This window comes from Gymnoscopelus braueri (genome assembly GCF_963280865.1).
Source record: "Gymnoscopelus braueri genome assembly, chromosome: 6".
Lineage (NCBI taxonomy): Eukaryota > Metazoa > Chordata > Actinopteri > Myctophiformes > Myctophidae > Gymnoscopelus > Gymnoscopelus braueri.
This window is the reverse complement of record NC_137607.1, coordinates 51,428,220-51,447,708: the sequence shown is the minus strand read 5'-3', so window position 1 is coordinate 51,447,708 and position 19,489 is coordinate 51,428,220. Positions and strand designations below refer to the sequence as shown.

The 19,489-nt window shown below is 39.6% G+C and overlaps 1 protein-coding gene across 1 annotated transcript in view; it reads right to left on the bottom strand.

Annotated features, from left to right (window-relative positions):
- gatad2ab (GATA zinc finger domain containing 2Ab) overlaps nt 1–15,896 on the bottom strand; it is a 39,590-nt gene extending 23,694 nt beyond the window's left edge. Inside the window, exon 1 of the mRNA XM_080429810.1 lies at nt 15,710–15,896. Coding sequence (XP_080285936.1) covers nt 15,710–15,876 — 167 coding nt within the window. The 5' untranslated portion in view covers nt 15,877–15,896. The remainder of the gene's footprint in view (nt 1–15,709) is intronic.
- Nucleotides 15,897–19,489: the final 3,593 nt, after the last annotated feature.

The window sequence follows — 19,489 nt, the reverse complement described above, 5'->3', positions numbered from 1 at the left end:
TATTTGGGGATGTCATAGGCAAAGCGTTTTAAATAATGTCAAAAAGAAAAAAAGAAAGTCGAAGACTCAAAATCTTCGACTTTTAGGCGGCAACCCTACCGAAGTCACATCAGCGATTGTACTACATGGCTGAAAACATGAGAGCTGGAAAACATGGATTTAGAAGTAACTATGCTGAAGTATGATATTGCTAATACTAGTACAGTCTGGTGGCCTTATTCAAACCACAAGTACAATTCAACACAAAAAAAGTATGCGCAAAAATGAAAATGCTTACAGAGCGAGTACAAATAACATTTAATTTCATAGTGGAACACATTTCAGTAAAGTTAGTTACCGTTTTTTAGCAGAAGATACATTTTTGTTATGCTTTTTTTCACTGGCCTAATGGACCAGTAAAAACAATTATTTGCCAGAGCACTGACAACATCAGGCCACTGGGCAAATGGCAAGGTCAAGCCCTGTATTCCCAACCAGTCAGTCCAGTAGTCTCATAGTTGTTCATAGAGAAAAGCAGATCAATGGCCAAATCTCATCCCTTTCAGGTAGCGTACTACTACTACTAGCCTCTCATCTGCTGCACTGTAATGATCTCTCCACTGGGACTGGACCCAGGCTGCCAACACATTAACAACAATTATATCACACTGAGGCATTTCAACAACATCCATGGGGTTCAATGAGAGAGGAAACAACATGCTGTCCAATAAAAGCAATAGAGCTATGGATTATTGCTGCCTAATAAAAAAAAAACAAGGAGGCGATGACCCTTTTGCTTATGTTGCTAATGTGCCCTGGTGTTGACCTCTTGGCTAAACCCGGCAAAATTCCCTTCAGGGGAACAGAACAAAATTATATTAAATAATAACAACAATAAGTCCACATGATTATTTCCTATACATTAAGAAAGGGCTACTCCTCCTGCATTATTCATAATTGGCACAATGTAATCTCCTACACAAAATAGGCAAGCTATCAAATGAAGAAGACACTCATCTAATTCTTTTCCTTTGGGAGAACATACTACCTATTCCTAATCTGTGTTCACCATGCTGGGAGTGGGGGTGGGGAACCAGCTGACGAGGTGCCATGGTTGGGGGAGGGAACAGGGGCGGAAAGAGGAGCGTGGATTGGCGAGCCATATCTTACTGTGCCCAACTGTAAAATATTCTTCCTCCTCTTCTCTCTCACTCACTCGCTCACTCACCCCCCTCCTTCCCTCTACCCCTCCCTTGCTCACTCATTAACTCTGTCTCTTGGTTCTTTCTCTCTCTCCTCCTTCTACCCTCACTCACTCATTCACCCCGCTCCCCCCCCCCAATCCACCCTCAGTTCTTCTTCTGCTGTCCAGGCCAGCGTAGAGACTGTGCCCCTACTGGTTGTGTCCTGAACGCCAAGGGTTAAGCCCCTGCCATTTTAACGCCACTGACAGATCAGACCATTAGGGTGTTACCTAACAAAATGGAAGCATTTAACCCTGAATCTGCCAGTCTGCCTCTGTGTCTATGTGGCTCCACCTGGATTCCCCCTCAGCAACGTGACAACGACAACAGCAGCAAGCCCAGGAAGTGCAAGCCAGGCCATTGCACGTGAGCACACAGGAATGCATAAATACGCACACGCACACACACACGCACACACACAGACGGTCACATAAAACAGGCACATGCACGAGCACACACGCCAACATGCTCGCTCACGCATACTCGTCCACATGAACCAAGCTAACACACAGAAGCACAGGGCCTACCTCACTCACTGACATTTTAAAACTTAACTTTAGTCGTCATCTTAGTAGATATAGATAAATTAAGTGCAGCCGACAGTTATATTGCACCATCATTTCCATGAACAAATTTAACTGTCCAAGTAGTAGTTTTATATTAAACTTTGGCAGAAGCGCTGGGGTGTGTATAACTAAGTGGGCCTGATATGACATGAGTCCAAATATTGTCAATCATCTATGCCAGTTACTTCTGCACAGTCTTAGTGGGGAACACAGAACTGTGTTTTAGTCGCTCTGCATTGACCGTTATTGGATGATGACACCGGTCTCAAAGTCACACTATATTATATAAATGAATTCAAAGGAATTGGATTCTGTCCTGCCAATTAATTTGGGGCAAAGTTAAATGGGTGTATGTATGAATGTTATATTACCATTTGAAATTGAAAGAAGACCCCCAGAGCCAGATCGATCGGTCCTCAATGTCTGTGTAACATGAGTGACGAGGACAGTAATGTTCGCTTACCAGTGAGGGGTGGGGGGGGGGGGGGCATTTGTTAATCCTGTTGGGAAAAGTCTGTCACAATTATTACTTAATTACCCGATCTCAAGTATTTGAGCAAATGGCTATTATTTAGCATAATGGTTAGAATCGTTTCCATTCATCTGTATAAAAACTGCCTGATGAAATTAATAGCAATATCATATTTCCATCATTATTTCCACATCGATATCTCTTAACAATGTTCAACCTGGCATCTCTATTTAGGGACAAAAACACAAGCATCCATGTGCTTGTATATTTCAGTAAGCTTTGTATAGTTCAGTAATAGGTTTTGTACATTTAAGTTATTTGTCATATCTGCCCTGAGCATTTTTTGTTTACAAAGCCTAAAAGGCAAACTTTATTTACAAGTTCCAGTGTGCAATGCCAAAAACACAATACAATTATTAATCAAAATTATTTCTAAGACAATTAATCGTCAACTAACATTTCATGATCTGAGCTCTAGAAATTCTGTTTCAGCTTCACCCAGCTGATGGCTGCTCAGATGATCATGATGAGCGCTTGGGGGAAGCTGTTACGGTAAAATGTCTTGCTCAGGGACACTTTGACACAGGCTGGGAGGTGAATCGGTGAGTCACTGCGACCTTCTGATTCTGATTACCAGACAGCCTCTCTACCCATTCAGCTACGGCCGAGTAGTCAAAACAGACAGGGGGGAATGTAACTGGACCATTTTTGGGAAGATTCTGTTTTTTTATGTGCTGAAAGTATGATTTTGGATCAGTTTCTGTTACATATGATTAAAAGGTAAGCGGGGGAGAAAACTATTTCTGTTCCTCGCTCACAGAATAAAGGAACAACAGACGATCATATTTGGACATACATTATGGCCAGCTACCTATAGAGAAATATTTGTGTACACTCATCACTCCACTGCAATGACACATACACATCCTATAACTCAAGTCACAAAACCTGCCCTGACGAAGGCAAGCTTAGCAGCTGTAACATTGGTTTTGTGATTTTTATGTCTCAAAATAATTACATCACAGCTATGGCAAATCACAATTGTTCTATTTATTTTTGTCAATTCAATGCATTTAACCTATTTTGACTTCTATACAGCCTAAGGTTCAACCAAAGTTCAACATAACTTTAAATAAACCATCATTATCAACATCACTGTCTGTGATGACTATATCAAAGTAAGGATACTGGAAAGATACTGGAAATATAGATGGAAATATAGAAACAAATAGAATTGGGGAACTTCAACAGTCTTCCATCAACTGAAAACAAAATCAAGCTTAAAGGGCAACTTCACTGATTGTCAACCCCAATCTGAGCATTCTATTGTGAGAAGGTGAAAATGTGCAAGCTCACGAGATAAAGAATTGTGAAGTTATGTCAGATTTTCACAAATTCCTGGCAAGTGGCAACAGAACGATAGGATTCAGGACGGCAAGTATGTAGCCTTTTAAAGATCATAATAAACATTAAACATTAAATTACAACTTCTGTGTTTTTGACCCTCTAATCTCAAAATCATGGGATAGGCTTTCAAACATAATGTTTGACTTGACAGAAGTAAAGCAATAGCTAAACTTCTCCAACTATCCTTGACAGGCATAATCTCCCATTTCAGTGAAATTGCTTCCAAATGCCTATCACACAAAATCCTCTCAAACCAGAACTCCATACCCACAAACAAATTGGTGGGCCAGGACACATGAAGACTCCTATCAGATTGCATTTCTTGGAATTGGACAGAAGCAGGAAGTGACCAGAAAAGCAGGGGGGGGGGGATCCCAAATGGTGCAAAGGAAAACAGTCTTGATACAGTGTCTTGATACAGTGTATCAAGACAACATAATTGCTGACTGCTGCTGAATAACACAACAAATGGGTCAATCCCCTGACATTCAGGGTTGTGGTTAGTTAGAACTTTCATATAAGGCTTTCATAACCAGGATTTTATCTAGGCCATACCATTATGCCCCTGACCTCTTAAAGTATGGAAGAGCCCAATAGAATTCAGTTGAAATTCCACACGGTCTCAATTAGACTGCACACATGATATGACAATACAGACCGCCAAGACTGTTGTTGTGGAAAGGATGGACTTGAATATATGCCTGTTTCGCAGTACTCCATGCTAAGTCTGAACGATTAATCGGTTTTGAAGGTTTGGGGGGTGGGGGCTTCTATAAAGAAGACCCATTTGATCCTGCGGAGGGAAATTCTGTTTTCAGCTTCACCCAGCTTATTGCTGCCCAAGTGGTCAGACTTGAGGGAAGAGAGGGGAGCAGTAGACCTCAAGTGTCTTGCTCAGGGACACCTCAACATATTTTCGGGGCCGGGAATCGAAACTGGGACCCAAGCAGCACCTCTACCCATTCAGCTATGGCCGATCTACAAGCATCACGACGTTGTGCGGGAGACGCAGTAGATCATTTTTGGCGAGCAACACCATCAGATTAATAAATGAGAATATATATATAATATATATTATTTTGAGAGTGTATGTACATGTCTATAACTAATTAATAACTATAACATTGTCATTTAACCTTTAATAATAACTCTAAATATACTGTATACTATCATGACATTTTTGACATTCATGACATTGATCTTTCTGTGTTGATTTAATGATCCATTTTTATACTTTACATGTTCTGTTTTATGTGTTCTGTTGTCTTGTCTGTTTGTTCTGTTGTGTATCCTGTCATCCGTCTTGTTGTTTACTTGTTTTGTCATATCTGATATTGTTTGTTGATTTGGTTGTTGTAATTGCTTTTTGTTGTTTAATTATTTCTTCCCTCGTTTTTTTTTTTTTTTAAATCTGTATAAAGTGTATCATGTACCTAGGATCCCCTCAAAAACGAGATGCTACATAAGGGGCTATTCCTAATAAAGAATTTCAATAATAAAATATCATTAGCCTACTGCGTCGAAGTGTAACCAAGGTGATGTCTGTTGTCCTCTGAATGCACTGTGGCCTGAGCTCATTCAAAAGACTCTTCTTGTAAGCATTGTAAGCATAATACTAGCATATGTGTTAAATAAAACGAAATTATTTTGTTTTATTTTGTATTGTTTTGGAAAAAAATGTTCAGAACCCAAGATATCATGATTTGAAAATATTCTGCTCCATTCACTCTTTGTTTAACTTCTTACTGAAAAAGGCTGTATCTCGGCTCCTAAGCACTTTTTTTTACAATGAACTTTGGCTGTGGCACTGAATGAGTTAAGACTATAGTTAAAAACCTTGAATATGTGCAACAGGAAAATAGCTGATAGTCCTACTGTACTTTCTGGGCTTCTGGATGCAGAAGATATGCGGCTATCGCTTACGATAGACATCTATCTATATATATCTATATATATCTATATATATCTATATATATCTATATATATATATATATTTCAGTCTGGAGCCTTGGCTTATGTGCCAGCGTATTCACACTAATACTAATTACTGTGGTATGTGATCAGTTATTCATTCAATAGTTTGAATGCAAATAAGCCTAGCCTCATGACGCATAGTATATTATTAAACTTACCCTCTCAACTGCAAAGCTCAAAGTGAAAGGTGAATATATTATCCCCAAGTCAGAGAGAGTAATTAATGTACCTCAAAAGTAATTACTCAATAAATAGGGTACTCACTCAATAACCATTGTCACCTTTTTCTTAGAAGGGTCACCTCATTATAAACCATGTGGTGGACCTGGTCAACAGGTGGCTATTTCCCAAAGGAATACCAAACAAGACCTATACAATGACATTATGGCCAGCAGACTCACAGCTCCATGTTGAAAGCAAGCAGTCTCATTAGCCAAATAATAGTTACACAAAAAGGAAAGCCGTTTGAATACTATTTAGCTGGCTGTTGGACTTCAGGCTATAACAAACATCACGATTTTGGAGAGGGTGTTAATGGTGCTGTGACCAGCAGACTTTGAAGTATGGGCCTCAACACAAATGCACTTCTTTTTGTGGAGTACAGTTACACCCTTTGCAGAGGTTAGACTCTCATCCAACTGCCTATTTATCCAAACGCACATGTAGACTGCACACACACCTCCAATTATCTCAACACTGGTTAGCCTAACTGTAAACATGGTGCCCACATTTGAGTCAATATTAAGTCCAAAGAGGTAAACAAGAAATTGTTCAGTCAGTCAAACACTGGAGGCTTCCGCCTTCTCTACACCTGAGAACAACAACAGCCTTAGGGTGGGATCCTGTGACCAGCTCAACTACCAACAGTCCTACTATCCTGCTATTAACACAGTAGAGCTGGCCTCAAAGCTTTTTATTAGGGTTCAGAGGTACAGACCTTGGGTTTTAACATTTGTACATTTATTTCTTTCAGGCCAAGGGGGCGGGTGGCCCATGCCCATGTACTGAGATCTCTGTCTGTCTGTGTCCCTTTTATGCCCATGTATGGAGATCCCTGATGTCATCAATATGGCATCATAGTACTGACATCATAGTACTGATCTCATAGACTGGCCTCAAAGTAATGACAATGGGTACAACAGGTATTGCATAACCAGGCATCGTTCTCAACTGGCATGTTTCCCAACGGGCATCGGCCAAGTAGAGATAATGCCCAGAGCTATGAGTTTTCTCACCCAGTAAAAATTAGTTCCAACATTGCATGAGAGAAATTTCCCTGGACACAACCCTATTGGTGTTAAGTCAACGCCATTTTCTCCATCTGATAGCACTGGCAAGACGCTACTGTGTATCTGCTCCCTCTGTGGGTGTTCTCAGCTGCCTACTTCAGGGTCAACAGGATATCAGACGGCTCCCAGACCACATCAACAAACTGATATTTTATGAACATTACATTACATTACAGTCATTTAGCAGACGCTTTTATCCATGAACGAAATCAAATGTAGGGTAAGATTTACTGAAAAACCTGTCAACATTTTTTACGTCATCTGAAGTAGGCTAAAACTATTTCTGTATTAAGTCTACATACATTGCTGTTCTGCAATGTTGAGCCTAAATATGCTTTCAAATAATGTATATTTTCTTAAGCATAAATGTAACAAAAAAAAAACGAGAAAAAAAACAGAAGTCTCGCTAGACGAGATTTTTTTTTGCATAGTGTTCTGTTACTATGAACGTCAGATCAAAAAAAAAAAAAAAAAAAGCTATTAAAATATGCGATCTAGCGCAAGGACTATTGGCGCACGTTTTAAGCTGTGGCGGACCTGTGATGGAGTTATGACATTTTTCTACTGTACCATTCATCCTAAGATATCATAACATCATAGAAAAGGTAAGAAAACCGTGGTCCAAAATTCCCCTTTAAGATGAATAGGCATTTCCATAATGAAAATGAACTGAATACATGTGAATTTCATCCACCAACAAAACTGTTTACAAGTGAGACTATGTTGAAATTTGGTATGGCCTTTATAATAAGGGTCCACTCCTTTTCCACCCACTGCTTCCTTCATAGAGCAATGAAACTTTCAATTTTGCATCTAATTTGACAATCAGGCAGCTCTATGCTATGACTACAATGCATGTCTCTATCTCAGACATTCTGAGTGGGTGACTGACCAAATTGATCTTATAACGAGGCTTCCCAGTCACAGAAAGCATATCATTCACCAAGAGAATGTCTCATATTTATTAATCTACACAGTGATCCAGTGGCTTTATTCAGCGCCACACAGAAAGCTCACATATCTTCCCTGCTGACTCAAGCTTGCAATAGGCTTCATATCTTCAGTTTCAGACAATAAGGCCAGATGCATGCCGGCAAATGTAGCCTTGTGACTGATTGGACTAAGTCAACCCTTACAGTCCCGCTGCCATTTCCTGTTAACTTCTTGACAATGATGGCATATACTGACAAGCCCCGGCACAGGACATTAACAACTAGCAGGCACTCAGCCACAATGTTTTAGTTTTAAAACATTTTTTATTTCGCAATTTAAAAGGTCACTTCCTTCCATCCATAGATACCCTTCTTTTTTGTATTGCCCTGCTCACCAGAGAGCTTGCTGTAAGGTCATTTGGTGAGCCTCTCAAACCATCCGTCCAGAAACTCTGTCCCCAACAATACAAGTTGAAATTTATATTTGAATATTAAAAAGAAACAGACTGTAAAACGTATTTACTTAATTTAGAAAATAATATGCAAGTTCTCATGAGGCCCTGTATATTTACAAAGCAGCTTATTCCCATTGTGGTCCTTTCAAAGATGGTTCAATACACAACAGTAATATATATATAAAAGTGATATATCTAGATGATGTTACAATTAGGGCATAGTTATGAATAGGTCCTGCTATCATTCAGCCATCTTTTGTGTGAAGATTTAAAATTGTCCTTTGAGACCATTGATTTAAGACTTTTAGGAAGCCCAGTCCACATGACAGCTGCTGAGCTGCTGCTGACATCACTGCACCATCAGTCTGAGAAACAGCAAACTACAGCTTCAAGTTATGCCCCTCCCCCACTATCCACAGACACTTCACCGCAGACAAACCCTGACTCGGTAGAATGTTGTACTGAATGTACACAACTTGTTGGATCACACGTCACTTTAATTGATTCAAAATGATAACAGGTAAAGCTGAAATGGGTAATCCATTTGGTAATGATGACAGTTTACAACCATTATAAGATTATAAGTAGTGGTGTGCGATATGACGATAAAAAAACGTGAACGATTACAATGTCCCCACGATCTGCCTTTTCAGAGAGATCATATACACTGTGATACAGCGAGTGCACATTCTATGAGTTGCAGTTGTATAGCATAACTTAAACTCCATCGCACGACGGTGCCGTTCTTAAAAAACACTTCTGTTCTTTTTGCTCATGCGTCCATCCAGAGGTCCCTCCCCCTTAAAGCTGTCTGCTGTTAGTAGCGCAGCGGCAGTAGCAATCAATCAATGGACAGACAGACACACAGAGGAGTTGGTCCCTAAATAACAGAACAGCTGTAGCACACAGCCTAAACGGTATTTGAGAAAGGTAATAGCTGGAAACAGGCAACTGAGCGTTTGTATGGTAAAAGTAAAACCGTTGAAAATTGGGGTTTCATGAGACTGCTCAAAATAGTTGTTCAGTAGTCTTCCTACAAGTTACTCACTCGCAAATATTTTTCCAACACAGCTGTAGCCTACACCGAATGTCACATGATAGAACAGCAGCATAAAAACGAATAGCTTACATATTTATCTATAGTATGTATCTATCTACAGTATATGTATGCATTAATGTAGATCTGTATCTAATAGATGTCCATCTACAGTATGTATCTATCCATCTGTCTGTCTATATTATTTTGTGCCATATCACCCATCCCAAAATTACATCACTTCTCACTACCCAAAAACTCATCATTATGCTCAATGCTCTGTCTTATATATTCAAACCAATGAGCATGGGGAAATGGCATGTACAGCAAGTATTCTACTGCTAATTTCTATCCTGTAATTTAAATCCTGTGGGAATACGCGCTGGTCTCGAAAGCCGGTTTAATGCGCACCGCCAACCTCACAACAATAAAAAATATTTTTGCCACACAAAATGTATAAATAATCGTGATAAATAATTGGGATCCCAATATTGATCAAAATAATCGTGATAATCATTTTGGCAATGACCATGCAGCCCTACATGGTGTGCAACATTTTCAGGTGCAAAAGGCATACACGTGTTACATTCATCCAATGTGTTAACAGTCACCACCATTAAAGGAGGCCGAGGGCATTGAGGGTTGTGGGGATGACTATCCACTGCCTATGTCTGCAATTTGTTTTATTAATATTACGATATTCCAGTGGGAAATGGGCTCAACAGGTAGTCTGCAGGATAAACCCTACTTCTGGTGACCCCATGGCAGGGTCCAACATAACGGGTGCCTGATTTCCAGAGGTAAGGAGAAAAAAATCTCTAGTCAAGTGAAACCTGTCTATCAGTTACGGGCTGCCATCGTCTGCCTTTTCTGAACCTCTCTGCCTGAGCAGGGCTCTACACTGCGACCAAAATAAGTGCGTATGTTAACATTGCACAAGATTGCATTTGTGTGATTGCACTGATCATTAGGCTGGTCTGTCCCTGCTGCATGTTCACCAATAAAACACTTGTACATGTGTATGTTGTGTATGGTATGGTGTAGTGACGTTAACAATCAATTGACTATTGATTATTGATGAATTGCCGATAAAAAAATTACTTGATTAAATCAATTTACCAATTAACTGAGCATTCGGTCGTTCTGCGTATCGGTATCTTCAAGAAGTACAACAACTATCTGCCAAGACAGTTCTGAAAAAAACACCGACTCCAAAAGCATTGGTGCTAATAACAGGACCAGTTTTGTCAATAACATTGTTAATCCTCCTTCCAAATCATACTTTGTCGTACTTTTGACAGAGCATAAAAAATCTTAACTTAAAAATGTTGTTAAGAGGAAAGACCCAAGCACAGGAGAGAGACAAAGAGAAACACAAAGCAGAGGAGACAGAGTACAAGAATAGAACATGGAGAAAACTACAGTAGTTAGAAGTAGGGCTGAACGATATATCATTGGTTATCATATCGTTATCTGTGAACATGCGGGATATCAATATTTCAAAAGGCAACGATATGGGCGATATAAATTCTTCCCACTCTTTTTTGAAGAATGTTTACTTTTCACTGATGCTACACTTAGAATATAAAATAACAAGTGTGCGAACCCAATAGTACTTAAAATTATGAGTGATATTGACTTGATTATATGCTGTTTTTTGAAGAATGCTTAGTTTTCACTGTTGCAACACTTAAAATATCAAATATGAAATGAATTGGAACGGTAATATCGAATATTGTATCAATATTTGCCATAAATGTCGAGATATACATTTCTTTCCATATCGTTCAGTACTAGTTAGAAGAACCCCTTAAATTTGAACAAAGTGACAAAGAGAGACAGAGAGAGAGAGACAGAGACAGCACAGCAGTTAGAACACAGGGCAGATCCAGAGGAAAAAGTAGATAAGACAACACAAGACCTTAAGTTATCCTCACAAGTACAATCTCAAAGTGTATAAATCTCCCCTATGTGAAGCATAGGGGAAATTCCCCTCTTTTCATTTTGAAAAATGAATTTCAGGCCACTATATATCCATTGTCCAATAAAGTTTCAGAATTCAATTGAATTGCCTCACATGCAATAGACATGCCGCTATACCAATGTGTTGCCACGTTCTCACCTTATGCTTAATCTCATGTACAAACTGTATCTGCTGGTCTTATGCTGTGTATATAATACGTAGATATCTTCTTGATCTTTTTATGTTCTCTTTGGCCTGCTTATTTGTTTGACATTTTGCTCCGCCCCTCCCCCTCCTTTTTCTTCTCCTCCCTTTCTGGAAATCAACAAAAATGATGGAGCTTACACAAAAACAAATTTGTTTCACCCACTTCTTTACACCTGTAAACCAGTCATGTGACAACAAGGTTGTCATTCTGATGCGCTCATTTGGTCAAGTTGCGTGCAATGATCAGGATCATACAGTACATCGGCACACACACACACACGAGACACACAAACAAATATCTACAAGCAAACATTCGAGCATCTGAGTCAACAGTACTCCCTAGGCAGTTACTTAGCCCTTATATACATTTCTACTTGACCTGCAGGGCAAGTAGGAAAAAACCTTAATGGCGGACCCTGCACAGCAGAGCTGTGACCTGCTGCTCTACGAATTAAAATGCCAGACAGGACAGTGATGATATATGACAAACAGTCAAAAGTGTGTATTTAGCCTGTAGTTTCATGAGGCCTTGACTTGATAATAACAAGTCTTAATTTATACTTGGTTGGTGACCATTTCAAAACAATGGCCACTTTCAGTTAAATGTCACGATAAATATAAAGTAAGCCTTAACCGATTAAGGCCTGAGGTTTCAATTCTACAAAATGTCTCTTTAACAGTTTTTTGAAAAAACGTATGTTGCTATGTGCTCAGCGGTTCTCAAACTTTTTCATGTCAAGGACCCCCAAAATGATATGTATTTGGCCGCGGACCCCCATCTCAAAATATTTTGTTACAGGGACCCCCAGAAGCAAAGATTTGAGTTACAAATGTTCGCTTAAAAATATATATATACCGTATATTCAAAGATTTGCACACATTTTCTAGATTTTTCAAAAATAGCAGATCTACAAGCTCGTAGCGCGGCCCTCGGTGCCGCACTACGAGCTTGTATATCTGCTCTATTTTTGTGTGTAAAATAATGCTTTTTTGCTCAAGTCTAAAAATGGGTTAACCTGATGATGGTGTAATTTTGCGGCATGAGTCTTAAGTATTGCCACAAGATGAAGCGTAGTTGTGACATTGCAGACAAATCCTTGGTATCTTTATTCTAGGCTTGGGCTCATGGTGGAATACAGACACTCACTGCAGAGATGTTATTATGATAACACTTCAGAGTCAGACATGGATGGATGGAAACAATAACTACTACAGCATACTCCTCTGTGGCGACCTTTGGCCTCTGACTGTTAAATCCAGATTTCAGTGTGAAGCATTATAAAAGGTGAAAAGCCGAAACATATCCATGAAATATCTGGCTTCTCAGCTATTAAATTCCAGGTGAACCGGGTTAGGTTTGGCTCCTCAGCATGTGTGAAATCTATATTTCTTTTTTGGCTCAACAAGTCTAACATGTTATTTAAAATAGATAAATAAATACATAATTTGGTATAAATCACATTGTATAAAGGAAGCTTGAAAGATGAACATTAAGAATAGAAGCACAAAATACTTGTCACTTTCTGGTTTAAAAAAAAATTAACGTTCTTAACTGGTGATAGAGAACAGATCCACTAACAAACAGATCAATTAAATGTGGATCTTGCACTTGGCTCGGACTTCATGTGACCAGCCTAGTGACATCACATCTGTCATCTATAACTACTATGTATGACTCCAAATTTGGGCAATGTTTTAGAGCGATCACACTCACAGCCCCATTGACTTCCATTACCAAATAAAAGTTCAATGTTTCAAAAAGCATAAACGTATCAGCAAGATTAGCTCCGGGCAGACACCCACAAACCCTATCATACACCGCTGGCCTTTTGCAGAGCCATGCAGTAGCACCTACAGTAAGTGGATCAAGTCAGTATCAATGCATGTCTGGTCACATCGCTGTCTCTCAGGAGGGGTTTTCACAATCCTTATGCAGCTCCAATGCCCATCATGAAATTATGCAAAGCGACATGTGTCCCCTGTCACCCGCATAGGGTGTACACTACCTGCTTGGGCTCAATGTAGGGTAGTTTCTTGGCAGATAAGATGGAACACTGTGGTTAGGGCCAAAATACACCTGAATGTTCTGTGGGTTGTTCTATTATAGTATATTAGCTCTACAATAAGACAGTGGCTATTGTAATATTACTGAAAGGCCTAGATTAATTAAGAAATTGAGTGATGATTATAGATAAGATTATTGATCCCAAAGATATTTCTAAAACTACTGCTTATATACAAATATATTTAGTTATGTTTCAATAGTTGAGTATTAGTTACAATAGTGTAATTGGTATCACTACCTACAATGATTTAGTATTTTTGGATCATTTAAACCGGGTGGACGCTTAACAGCCCAATGTCTGTGGGTGGATGATAACCGCTGGCCCCGTCTGGGATATGCACGGTGCAAAGTCCTCACTCGCTCATTTACACACCACTGGGAACATAGCCGTCGTCCACCATTACGCCTCCATTAAAAAGGCTTTTCATGGTTGAGCTAATCTGACCAATTTCTGAGATCAGGGTCTCTCGCCAAGTCGCAGAGCATCTTCTATAGTCAACGAGAAATACTCGTGTTTGCAATAACCCTGCACCTAGGGTGGATTACAAAATCCATGAACTTCTGTGGTGCAACTTCGTCATGAGTAACACTTCTTTGAACTAACCCATAAACAACAAGCTATCTCAAGCTAACTTGGCTTGCCATCAACAACCTGTCTAGTCTACTAAAAGCCTGGAGCTAACAACGCTAGGTAAATCAGCACTGACTGCTGACAGTGGGTTAACAGCACAAAGATCATGACAAAAAGCATGTACACATGCATCTACGCCGCATGACAACAAACAACATTCAGCCAAGTTGGGATCATCATAAGAGACCAAATTGCGATACACAAGTACAGCAGACAATTAAACCGATGCCATATATATCGATGAGTCGCTGGCTAGAGCGAGCTAGCTCAGTTAGCCGGCTAACGTTCAGTGGTGGAAAAAGTACTCAAGTGTTTTTACTTAAGTAAAAGTAACGATACTGCAATGTAGAAATACTCTGTTACAATAAAAGTCCGGTATTCAAAATGTACTTGAGTGAAAGTACAAAGGTATTGGCATCAAAATACACTTAAAGTACCAAAAGTATATATTCTTTACGCAGAATGTCCCATTTCACAAGTTGTCAAATGTATAAAATGTATTAAAAATCTTTTGAAAATAGCCGATCTACAAGCTCACAATGAGTCGCGATCTTGTAGATCGGCTATTTTCAAATGGCTGAAGTGTATATAGGGCTGAAGTAGTTAATGTATGTTTTGTGATCATAATCTAAATCTACAAAGTAACTAGTAACTTAAGTTTTCAAATAAATGTAGTGGAGTAAAAGTACAATATTTGCCTCTGAGATGTAGTGGAGTAGAAGTAAAAGTACTGAAAATTGGAAATACTCCAGTAAAGTAAACAAAATACCTCAAAATTGTACTTAAGTACAGTACTTGAGTAAATGTACTTAGTTACTTTACACCACTGCTAACGTTAACGACGTTAGCGAGCTAACGTTAACTCCTTGGGACACTCATCTCGCCGATAGAATGTCTGTTAGGATTCACACACATCATCAGGACTTTACTATAATACTATAATTAATACAACAAGCCGATTGTTTTGGCATCGGTTCATATATCTAAAAGCAGCTCAACCAAAAGTACATTTCCATCTTAAGTGTTTTGAAGCATCCCCTCTGCCAAGTTACGTGAGCAAAAGTTTGGAGTTATAGCATTTCTGCAGTACTTTTTGAGGCGGTTTATCCGAAACACAAACCACAACTGAGTGAAGCTTCATTTCTAACGTTACTTCGTTGCGCGACCCCTTCAATAACAAGTGTCATTCGATAATTTAAAAAAATGAATATTTCCAACTAAAGTTGAGTGTCGACGCGACTCTCACGTACAAACTTTTTTTTTTAAAGTTGAAAATACGTCATTGTTGTCGAGCGAAAAAGGGTCGCCCGATCATTAAAGTACATGGATTAGCCTTTAATGTTAGCCATTAGCTACGCTGTGCTAGCATCTTGTAGCAGCGCTAACATCGACAGGGGGGAAACTTCCCGTCGTCGTGTCTTTAATTAAATCAAAATATCCCAAAGATAAACATTGGTTTTCAAAGGCGTTATTGGATGTGTTAACTTACAGCGTGTAGGCGCAGCTTGACCAGGGTTCCCCCGAGTTTTTTTTCCAATTGTTTTGATGTATTATTTTGCTAGCTACACCCGTAATTCGGTGTAAAAATCCCGGGGATCCCCTCTCTGTCTGTCCGCTGCCACTTCGGTTGCCAGATAATGAGCCACTAACACACATGCGGCGTCATGCTGCGTTCAATCCACATCACAACTGGGAAGTTTCCGGTACAACAGGCTCGGTGGCGAATGTTGCGTTCTTTGAACTAGGAATTTTTAGAGGCGGCTCACTCTGTTTCCCACTTTTCCAGTTTCCACCATAGAAATAGAAAAGCGAAGGCAAGGAGATAAGGCATGAAAACATAATCATTATATTACTAAAATACTTGATATGGTTTACAGCCAATGGTTTCCAAGTGGTCCAAAGCAGAAACAGAAAATGCTTTTCCTCAGTCCTAAAATCACCTAATGGGTGGGTGGGCCGGCCGGTGGACAACATGCACTGATGTCAGACACAAACAGAAACCATTGCCTAACAACACAGATTTGCGCATCTTTCACATGCTTAGAAGGTGCATCAGTGAACTGACCGCGGATGTCACAAATATAACTTATATATTATATATAAGTTATATTTGTGACATCCGCGGTCAGTTCACTGATGCACCTTCTAAGCATGTGAAAGATGCGCAAATCTGTGTTGTTAGGCAATGGTTTCATAAAAGGCGCACACTGTCCCTTTTATGCCCATATAGGCTATGGAGTTCCGTGTTAGCCATGCCCAAATATGGAGTCCAGGCCAGACTATGACATCCGTACGTTTACTTCAAATGATGACATCATAGTTCTCCATATATGGGCCCCTGATGGTCGGTGAACAACATGCACTTTTGTCAGAAGACACAAACCGTTGCCTAACAACGCAGGCCATTGTCGAGGCGTGTGCCCCTTTTATGTCAGACACAACAGAAACCGTTGCCTAACAACACCGATTTGCGCATGTGGCACCTCCGGACCCCAGATATGCCCATAGGCTATATGTGAAAAAAATTAATAATAAATATAGCTGCAAGTAGCGATACGGGGGCCAAGGAATGCAACAGGAAATGTGAAAATGGAATTATGCAACAAGCCATAGAAACAGAATGGATTGAACATGAGAGAAAGGAGCCTGTACATTTAACAAATGAGCATTCTAAACAGCTGAGCAGAGTGCTAAGGTATTGTGGATATTGTATCTCTGTATTGTGTTCCTTATAATTAAATAAATACCCTCAAAGTAGCATTTCATGTTATCTTTAAAAAGTATGCATGCATTAATTGATACGTCATGTTTTGTGTGTGGCAATTTAAATGAAGCCTGCATATGGTAAGGCTCGAACCGGGGACCTTGTGACCTACAGACAGAGACGCTACCCCCAAACTGAGAAGAACCTATGCAGCTATCAAATGAACATTGGAAACAGCTAAGCAGCATACAAAGGGATTCTGGGTATTGTAGTCTCTTTATTATACAATATTCATTGGCCCCTGGAGGCTTCATTTTTTCACATAGAGAAGCAGAATACCCGACCCCCTTCCAGTGAGTGGTGGATCCACAAGACAGAGAAGTGGCCACGTTACTTCTTCAGGCTGTGGCGCTTTCTGACGAGCTGATGAGCCCTTCTTCTGGGCCTGGCTCCAGAAGATGGCTCCGGGCTTCCTTCGGATCAGGTAATAATAATAATAATACATTTTATTTGTAAAGCACTTTTCATTCACAAGGAATCTCAGAGTGCCACATGGAAAAACAAATCATCAGGATGGATACTATTCACAAGGCCACTGAGCTGGTTAAGTGGTTCTTAAGTGCAAGAAACTAACTCCTAACTGCTCCCCCCTGAGCACTCATCATAACCATCTGAGCAGCCATCAGCTGGGTGCAGGGGTGGATTACCGCATGGGCCTACCGGGCCCAGGCCCAGTGGCCCAAGAACTCAGGGCCGAATTGTCGCTGTTATTAGCTTTGCTTTTTTTTTTTCAACAGGGTTAGTCATTCATGTCAATCACAGAGCCCCAAAAGTCCTACTGAAAAACTGAAGGAATACCCTAAACATTGACATTGACATCACAAGAAAGAAACCATGCACTTCCATTTAGAATGGCTAAAGGTTCAAGACAAAATGACTGCTGCACTGCTACTCTCAACATGGAAGGTTTTACAATCCAAAACCCCATAATTTCGGCACAGTCAGCTGAAACACAATTTAGAGTCACATACATATGCCACCAGACAGGCAACACAAGGCCGGTTTTCACTTCCCAAGGCGAACACAAATTATTTAAAGCGCACAGTAGAATACAGAGAAATGGAAACATGGAACTCTTTACCACTGTTAATGACCGAAGTGACACAGAAATCACTATTCAAAAAGCTAGTAAACCTGGGAAAATATTTTTTGTAGGATGTTCTAGATTGTTTTTAATGCATGTCTTATATGTGTTCTAAAGTTTAATGTATTTTTTTCTTTATGTTTTGTCTTTTAAATTTATGTTTTAAATGTATGTAATGTTTTTATATGTGGACCCCAGCAAGACTAGCGGTTCTTTAGGGCACAGCTAATGGGGATCCGAATAAATACACAAAATACACAAACCATCATAATACCTTTTTAGTCCATATTTATCCTGCCAGTTTGTCTATAGGACTTTAGAGGGGCATGCAAAAAACAAGTGCAAAACAGCATTGGAAGCTGTAACATCCTGTTCAGATGCAGCCAGGTGTGTTAATATGGTGTTGGCATTCAGTGTAGCCTATGCACGTGCATGTGCGTCGTAGATCCCCTTGCAGTTGAAAATAGTTATTGTGGTGTTGACTGCAAGTCATTGTACCTGCTGGGGGGCCTTTTACAAGTCTGTGTCCAGGGGCCCTTTGTCGCAAAATCTGCCTATGGCTGGGTGAAGCTGAAAACTGAACTTCCCCCGCAGGACTAATACGGTAATACAATAAAAAAGGCCCCAATTCCATGACAGGACATCCCAGTAACCCCAATGCCACCTTGTGGACCATGGACCCAGGTCCATTTGTACAATCTCAGAGTTAAATGAACACAGATTTTACTTTGTTCCAACCACTGCACCTATACCTCCTCCAAATAATGTACCTTTGTTACCTTTGTCAGATCATGTATTGGTCAAATCAAAACAATTGAGAAGTTTAACATTTTGAAAATATGGATTTCCACAACAATCCTTATATGTATTGTTTTGGCCTTTTTATTGTTTAACATTTTCAAAGAGTACATCTAAATAGGCTAATGAACTAATCTAAGAACCCAGGTAAAGTAAATATGGGCATTTTGCTTTAAGTTATCTACCAGGTTACCAGGTCAAGAATGCTCACATAATGCATTAACACAGTCTGGTCAGGTAGTGGGAAGTGAATACAGATTGTATGCATTATGCAATACCATTACATTTGACTTTGCCAATGAAACTAAATATTTGATACTACAGCTACTTTTTCTTGTATCAGAATAAAATTATTCGCTAACCAAACTAGACACAGCAACATTGTAGCAATAGATCTTTACAGTTCACCTTGCTGTACACCTTGAGAGGTCATTGATCGAGATTGATGTTGTGAGTCACTTTTTCTTGCAATATATTCTCTACCAATTTATAATTAAGAGTATGGAGTATGGTGTGGTCAAAGACATTGCAAGCTCTCATGGAAATGTCCTTCATGTACTTTTATTTAATAGGCATGGGCAGTAAACACCCCCAACATATGCATTTCAGAACAAAGCCTAAAA